Here is an 8,369-nt window from a genome sequence, read left to right as displayed (position 1 = left end):
GGCTTTGGAGGGTGTCAGCCTGGAGGCAAGGAGAACCGCAGAGTGAGTTCTCATCCAGGCTAGAGCCTTGGCCGAGAGCTGTGGCATCAGTGTGGGCAGGGCGGGGCATATGGGGACAGTGGGGCAGGGCTGCAGTGTGCTCAGGGAGGGTAGGCTGGGGACTGGGGAGCAGCTAGCAGGCCTGGAGTGCCTGGGGTGTGTATGCAGGGAGAAAGACCAGAAGCAAACAGAAGTGGCACTGAGGGGAGGGGACAGGGTGGCTGCCCGGCCTCCTGCCTGCCTCGGGGTAACTGCTTCCCCCTCTGCGCACCACGCCTTGATGACGGCCACCCTCCATTGCGCTGTGTCCTGCCCTCAGAGACCTGTCTGGGCCCTCTTTCCCTTACTGTGGTGGAAGAACCTGAGTGCATACCTGTATGTATGCTTGTACGTGTCTACGAGCACAAACGCGTCATCTCCATGCACACTCACGTCGTGTACTGGCGTTGCTGTTGGTGTCCCCGCTGGCCCCATAAGTCCTAGTGCCCTCCTGTCAGCCCTGGTGCCCACCAGTCCCCTCTGTCTAAGACAGAGTGCAGCCACACTGCACTCGGCTTTTTGTGCCTGGCTTCTCTCACTGACCACCATTGACCCCAAGGGTCGCCCGTGAAGCTTTCCTACAGCTGAGTAACATCCGGCGGCATGGATGCACCCGTCTGTCTGTCGGTCTGTTCATCTGTCCTTGGACACTTGGGACCCTCTCAGCCGTTTTCCTGACCCCGCTCCAGCCAGGCTTTGGCACACCCAGTGCAGCGCAGCCCCTCCATCCGGCTGTCCTCCCTCTCCCACGCTCCGACGTCCTAGCTCCGGGCCAGACTTCGCAGAGCGGCAGACTCCTGTGTGTCCACCTGCCAACTAGATGTCTCCACTTGGATGGTGCTTCCAGGATGACACAAAGCCAACTCCGATTGTCCCCACTGCTGGACCTGGCAATGCCATTCTTCCCGTGGCCCGGGCCAGATCTCTCATGTCCTCGACCCCTCAGTCCTGTGTCCTGGTGTCCCCCAGCCCCTTCTGATCCCTTTCTCAAAGTAGATCCTAATGGGAAGCTGCCTTGCCTCTTCCCAGCGAGCCCCTGGCCCCAGCCTGCCCTTCTACCTCCCTCCAATCTGGGAAGGTCACCTGCTCAGGGACGTGGGGGCACCCTTGTACAAACCGCAGTGCCCACAGGGCCCACCTGGAGCTTCCTGGTCCCACCACATCCGCCACGGGGCAGTGCCCTGCGCATTCCTGGGAGGCCTTGCTCGGCGTACCTCCCGCACCCCTCCCTGGGAGCAGAGACAGACGCCGGAGCCAGCTTTGGAAAATGACGTGTTTTTATTGCTATGTTTGCAGTGGCTTTTTAGCACAGTAAGAACGTCCCTGCAGGCCCGCGCCCTCCCTGGACCCGCCCCTCGGCTTAGGTCTCCATGTAGGGGAGCCCTCGGGGGCCACTCGGCCATTTTGGGCTTGACAGGACACGGACGTGGGTTAAAGCTGCTACACGGAAGACTTGAGATGCGGAAAGGGCATCAGCCTGAAGCTTGGCGAGGGGAGCCCAGCCAGGCAGGCAGGGTGTGGGCAAGCCTGAGCACGCCAGGACCAGATGCGCAGCCAGGGCCACCGTCTGACCCACGCGTCTTCCCACCCCAGGCCCGGACCGGGGCCGCACACGCGCACCCACACAAGACTCGCACGCTCAAGGGCTTGAAGCTTTGTTTTGCCTATGAAAATTAGGTCTATAAATTCACACTCCTTGGCTAGGGAAGGGAGGGAGAAGGGCTGCGGGGGCAGGGGGTGGTGAGGGGATGGGTGGTCTGGGCTCTTCTCTCTTTAGAAATATACAAGCGGGAATCTCACACTCAAGTTTTTATAAAATGTGCAAAATACAAGCCTCCTTTGCCCAGAGGCACCGTTTACATCTGGTATTGGCCTTTGCTAAGAGATGGAGATGTATGTATCCGCTGCACACTCACGCACGCACTCGCGCACTCTGACCCAAGGTCCCGCGCAGGAGGGGAGAGTGGTGGCGACTGGAACGGAGGTTGAGGTTCCCTTGTCGCTGGTTGCTGGCTGGCTCTCAAAGCTGAGAACAGGCCGAGGGAGCAGGGCCTAGTTCAGCGGAAGCACTCGCCTCCTGCTGTCCCCTGCCAGGCCCACTCCTCCCCTTCCCCGAGCTGCCACTGCTGCCTGCCTAGGGGAAGGGGCCACCCGAAGGAGTCACAGAGCAGAGCCTCCGAGGTGGCCCGTGGTGGTGTGGGGAGGAGGCAGGGCCAGGGAGCAGTGCGGGAGACCAGCTTGGCTAGGGCCAGGGGAGAGGCATCTATTTTTGGTGGATTGTGGTATTTTTGGCGTTTTATTAAAAATGGAAAACGTTGTTTTAGTTAGCACTCATGGTGCATCCTCCCTCCCCCAGACGGCAGCCCCCGGAGTAGCAGGGAAAGGCAGGTCCCCGGAGGGGTGACTGGGGCTCAAGCAGGGGCTGCTATGGCTACCAGAGGGGGAGCTGGTGATGTGAGCTGGGGTATGTGTCACATGACACTCTCCACCACGACAACCTTGCTGCTCTCAGACACAGGGGTCAGGGTGGTCAGGCCCCTGACGTCCGCGTCCTGAGCTCGGTACTCCAAGTGGTGGAGGCCCCAGACAGGCTGGGTCAGGTGCTGCCAGCGCTGTGGGAGGAGAGGAGAGGGGAGGGGAGGAGGTGCCCGCGGTCTCTCCCAGGTCCCAGCTCCCACCCCTGGCAGGCGAGGCAGGTGCCCGGTGCTCACCTCCGCCACGGTCCCCTTGGCCCTGAGGAGGCAGCCCAGCAGGTGCAGGGGCACGCACAGCATGGACGAGAGCGCGATGGCCCAGCCCATGGCCTCGCCCCACCACGGGTACACGTAGGTGTTGTTGTAGACCAGCGGCTTGTAGTACACCACGTTGAAGATGAAGATGCCCTGTGGGGGCACCGTGCATCAGGCAGGCCCAAGTAGCCCCTCACCCTCCCAGCTCCCACAGCCCTTACCATGCAGACCAGTGGCGTGAAGAAGGACCAGCACCATTTCATCCAGGGGCAAGGCCGGTACCCGATCATGCAGGCGATGTCGTCCATGAAGCGGTCGGCTCCTGTGCGGGTGGGGAGGGCCAGAGCTGTGGTCTCCGCCCCCCTGCCCGAGCGTCCCACCCACCTCGGCCCAGACCTACCGTACACCCAGGCCACCACCACGCACTCCCAAAACGCCTGCCACAGCAGCGTGGTGCCGCTGGCGGAGTAGTAGTCGAACAGCTGGAAGACGTACATCCCGCCCTGGAGGACAGAGCCGGATGAGGGAGGATGGTGGCCAGTGGCCAGAGCCCAGCAGCAGTGGCACCCCAGGGCCACTCACATCAGTCACCATGGAGAGGTCGATGATGAAGCAGAGGGCACAGCAGAGGGCCACAGAGATCTCCCTTTGGAAACGGAAGTAGTAGGAGGCCGGGAGGAGGTCGAGCAGGCCAGTGATGAAGCCTTCCACACCTACAAACTGTGGCAGGGTAGCTCAGGCCTGGCCCAGCCTGGCCCGGCCCAGCCCCCGCGCCCGCCCTAGCACCCGGCCCAGAGCCTCTGCAAACCTGGCTGTCGAGCCCGAGCAGCAGCAACATGAAGAAGAACAGGGCGGCCCAGAGCGGGGCCACAGGCATCAGTGTGACAGCCCGGGGGTAGGCGATGAAGGCCAAGCCGGGCCCTGGGGGCAGAGGGGCAGGGTGAGACTGGCAGCATGTACCTGCCCAGGGACACCCCGTGTCTGCCTGAGAAGCTCATGCTCAGTGAGCGTCCAGACACGGGCCCTGGAAGGTGTCCCCAGGCCCTCAGGCGGGCCCCTTGGCGTCCAACAGCCCTCACAGTCATGGGTCACCAGCGGGCGGGGGTGGGGGGGCACAGTAGCACAGGGACAAGTGCCGGGACACTGTGCGGCCCCAGAGATGGGTGGAAGGGCCCCCAAGCCCAGTGTGAACAGGGCTGAGCAGGGCTGCTCTGTGTCAGCCTCTGTCTGGCCCGGGGGAACTTGGCCATCCCTTTTCAATTGCCATCTGCGTGTGCCCACATGCCGCGCACATGGGCCAACACTGCTGCTCTGCAAGCAGACCTGGGCGGGGACTCACCCGACTCCGCCACCTTGGAGATGTGCACGCCCTGCTCTGTTGCCATGAAGCCCAGGATGGAGAAGACCACGAAGCCAGCAAAGAAGCTGGTCCCGCTGTTGATGAGTGCCAGGATGATGGCATCCCTGGGGGCAGAGGGGACTGGTAGCACCCGGCTTTCTCACGGGGGAGGGTGGGGTAAGCAGGGCAGAGAGGGCTGAGGACCCAGTGTGATGCCTACTTGTAGCAGTTGTTGTTGAAGCGGTTGTAGCTGCCCAGGGCTGTGAGGGCTCCCAGGCCGATGGCATAAGAAAAGAAAATCTGGGTCCCAGCATCTATCCATACCTGTGGGAGGTGCAGGCGCAGCATGAGGGCAGAGCCTGATGGCATATCCTGCCCGCCTCAGCGTGCCATGGTGGCCCAGCACTCACCTGAGGGGACCCCAGTTTGGACCAGTCTGGCTTGAGATAGTAGATGATGCCGTCCAAGGCTCCGGGCAGCAGCACGCCACGCACCAGCAGCACAACGAGGACCACGTAGGGGAATGTAGCCGTGAAGTACACGATCTAGGGGCCCGGGTGACTTAGTGGGGTGCTGCAGCCCACCTCCCTCAGCGGCCCAGCCCTGGAGCTCCTCATCCTGCCCCATAGAACCAGGGCTCCCCAGAGCAAAGCCAGCAGCAAGGTCAGCTCAGGAAAGGACAGGGCCATGGCAGTCACCTGAGGGTCCCCGGCACATTTTGGCAGAGGAGTGGCAGTGGGCACAGCAGCATGGCATGGGGAGGATAATCATGGGTCTCTCTCAGAGGCTGCAGGGCCCCAAGCTCCTCATCATCCTTCACAGAGAGGCGGGGCCTCTAACTGGGCCGGAGAGGCAAGAGAAAGGGCGGGGGCATGGCCCAGTGCTTGCCTGGCCTGGTCAAGGCCCAGCTTTGACCCCAGCACCTCGAGAGAGGGCAAGGAACAGCAAAGGACCCTGGAAATGAGAAGCACTGGAGTCCTGCCTTCTAGGGACCTGGTCGTGTCCCGTGGCTCTTGAAAACCTGTCCTACTATGTATGGTGCATGCCTCCTCCCTCAGTCCGTGACAGAAAGGAAGCCCCTGAGGAAGGGCAGGGCACATGTGTGCAGGCTTCATCTGGTGCTCAGCTCAGACTGGCATGACTCAGGTAGGAGGGGCACCAGGGGACCCAGGGAGGGACAGAACAGAAGCATGGGGACGGGGTGCTGGCCTCGGCCCTTGGCACTGGGGCTGCCAGGTCCTGGCTTTGGACGCTGGGAAGGACTGCACACCCAGCACTGTTGTGGGGAAAAAGTGGCCTGGATCTAGGGACCGCCCCGCTCCTCTCACCCTGACCCTGGTCCTGTTACCTACTGATGCCACAGTGTCCCCGCAGAGGCACAGGGCTCCCAGGCAACGGCGCCCCCACCCTCGCACCGGCAGTGATACCTTCCCTGTTGACTTGACCCCCTTCCACACGCAGAAGTAGACCAGCACCCAGCAGGCCAGCAGACATAGGGTCACCTCCCAGTTGAGGTCCCCGGGCACCTCCAGCCCGGCCGAGAGCCGCAAGACTTTGTTCCTAGGGCAGGACAGAGGGAGGGAAGCAGTGAGGCTGGGACGGCCTTGATGGGTGTGGCTCCTTGGTCCCTCCAGCAGACCGTGGTGGGGGTTCTGCCCTGTGCCCCTGATCTTCTGGAGGTTGGAGGAGGCAGGGCACTGCTGGCTGGCTGGCTCCAGCACCCGGGCCAGGATGCCCCCCGTCCACGGTCCCCAGCTTTCTCAACAGGACGATGTGACATTGTCACTGAGGAGCAAGGCCCACCCCAGCCCCAGGAGGGGCAAGTCTCCAGGGCTGGACCACGTGTGGAGTGCAGTGGAGCGGAGTGGGGGTGGGTGGAACAGAATAGGGTGGGCTTGGCCCAGAGGCGCCTGACTTACTCCCAGAACTCAATGACAGGGGACCGGCGGTCAGCAAGCTGGTCACATGTAAGGTTGGCGAGGCTGGCATTGGCACAGTCTTCATGGCGGAAGATCTCCACGCAGTCCTGAGTGTTCCAGGTGTGACCACATGTGGCCCAGGGCAGAGTGGTGGTGAAGGACTTGACCAAGTAGTAGAAGCCCCAGGCCAGCACCATGATGTAGTAGGTGTTGCAGTAGAAGACGATCACCATGGAGGCGTAGCCCAGGCCTGGAGACAGCGGGCTCTGGTCCCTGTGGCTTTGCTTCTAGCCACCCTGGGTCATATCCCCTCCCAGGGCTGCTTCCTGCTGAACTAGCAGCCACATCCTCTCCTACCAGAGCCTTCTCTGTTGCATGCCTGAGATGTCCAACTGCCAAGCCCCAGGGCTAGTGTCCCTTCCCAGGGCGCCCCTGCACTTCATGTCCTCCATGAACTGTCCCTGCGCCCTGCACTCTGTCCTGTTGCTTGTCTAGCTGCACGTGCTGGCCCCTCTCCTGGGCCCTGTTACCAGTGGTCCGCCACCCTGGGGGCCTGCACTAGGACAGCGAGGGCTCCCCGAGGAGAGGGTGGGGCTGGGAGCTCACCTTTGAAGATGGGACAGATGTTCCAGACGTTAATGCTGCCAGCTTTCATGAACTGGCCCAGCGAGATCTCCAGGAAGAAAATGGGGATCCCTCCGACCAGGGCGATCAGGACATAAGGAATAAGGAACACGCCTAGAGGGGGGGCACGGGGGTCAGGGGGAGACCACAGCAACCTGCCTGGGGTGGCGCCTGCCAGGAGGGAACCTGATCCAGACCCCTCAGCTGCTTGCCAAAGCCCCAAGGCTCCCAACGGGAGGGGGTTGGGTGGGTCCCTGGTCTTCAAGGAGGGGCTAGAGCTGGCCCTGTCCCCCGGCTGCGGGGTGCCCTCTCCCAGGCGCCGAGCTAGGGTGACCTGCTGGGCACGGAGGACATGCGTATGCGTGCATGCAGGCCATCTCTGCGCTGCAGCTCCTGAAGGAACCCAAGGGCACATATGTGTCCCCGTGCGTGTGCTCCAGGGCTGGGGTTTGAATCGAGGCCGGGAGGCCCTGACTGTCCTGCACTTGGGAAGATCCGAGGCAGGTGGCAGTCATCTGCTGACGCCCTACTGACATGCAAGGGCAGACACAGGTGGAGGGAAGAAGGGGCCGCCTTGGCCCAGCTGGCTCGAGGCAAGGGAGGCAGGGCCGAATGAGGGGGCTGCCTCTGGCCCTGCCGCTCCTCCCGCTCCTCTCCCCCCGCCCCGCCCCCGGCTCTCGGCCCCTTCAGCTCTCTGGCTAGGTGGCTGAGCTCCTGTCCCAGCATCCTTCTGGTGAGTGACCTTGGGCCTCAGTTTACCTCCAGTGCCCAGTTCCTTCCCTTCCCAGCAGGCAGGCCTGCTGCTTTGCAGTCACAGGACACATGTGTGCCCGCTGCTGTTGCTAAGCTTGGCCTGGGCAGGCGGGCAGGGGGTGTGCATGCAGTGTCCACTGGCGGCGCCAGGCGGGCCAGGCCGCAGGCTTCCCAAGCCTGGCTCAGGCACCCAGTGTTCCAGGCCGGGGGCAGAGGGGAGGGGAAGGGAAGGAGGGAGGGGGAAGGGCACGGGGGTGGGACAGAGTGGCCCATTGTGTGCGTTCGTGTGTGCACACGTGGGGGGGCCACACAATGTGCTGCTTGTGTGCCTGACCCTCGGCGGGCAGCGGGAGCACCTCGCCTCGCCTTAGTGGTCCCCAGGAGACGGGCCTGCCTTTCCTACTTCGAGGGTCACTATGGGAGCCCTGGTCTGGGCTTCGGGTGTGAGGAGTAGCCCCCAGGCTGGGTACTATGGGACTGGCTGCTTCCCCCCAGGACACCAGGCACATGACCGCGAGGGGGTGGCGGCCCAGGCAGCTGAGCCTCTGGCTGCTGGGGGAACTAGGGGTGCCCAGGCCCCCAGGCGCCCCGGGGGGCCTCCCCACCCCCTGGACTTCGCCCTGGCTCCTCCCCTACTTGGTGGGCAGGGGCGGGCTGGGGGAGGGGACCCTCGTCGCGGTGCAGGCGGCGCGCAGTGGAGCAGGATGTGGGGGTGAGGGGGAGCTCACCTCCGCCGTTCTTGTAGCACAGGTAGGGGAAGCGCCACACGTTGCCCAGGCCCACGGCGAAGCCCACGCACGACATGATAAAGTCCATCTGGCGCGTCCAGGTCTCGCGCGGCGGCACAGCCAGGCCGCCGCCTGTCGCCCCCAGGCTCGCGGGGCCATCGCCCTTGGCCGGGGCCCCATCGGGCCCGGGCGCGATGAG

At 63.5% G+C, this 8,369-nt stretch overlaps 1 protein-coding gene across 1 annotated transcript; it reads right to left on the bottom strand.

The window, feature by feature from the left end:
• Nucleotides 1-1,337: 1,337 nt before the first annotated feature.
• On the bottom strand, nt 1,338-8,369 carry Slc6a8 (solute carrier family 6 (neurotransmitter transporter), member 8; the record flags this gene model as incomplete). The annotated part of the gene is given in 13 exon segments (XM_005414132.2): nt 1,338-2,690; nt 2,790-2,960; nt 3,029-3,129; nt 3,208-3,310; nt 3,390-3,527; nt 3,616-3,728; nt 4,147-4,271; nt 4,367-4,470; nt 4,557-4,691; nt 5,574-5,706; nt 6,066-6,315; nt 6,672-6,803; nt 8,171-8,369. Coding segments are annotated over 13 exon segments (1,845 nt in total), but the record flags the coding sequence as incomplete, so codon positions are not given.

This window comes from Chinchilla lanigera, unplaced genomic scaffold (genome assembly GCF_000276665.1).
Source record: "Chinchilla lanigera isolate Chin_1 unplaced genomic scaffold, ChiLan1.0 scaffold00179, whole genome shotgun sequence".
NCBI lineage: Eukaryota > Metazoa > Chordata > Mammalia > Rodentia > Chinchillidae > Chinchilla > Chinchilla lanigera.
This window is presented reverse-complemented; position numbering and strand designations above follow the sequence as displayed.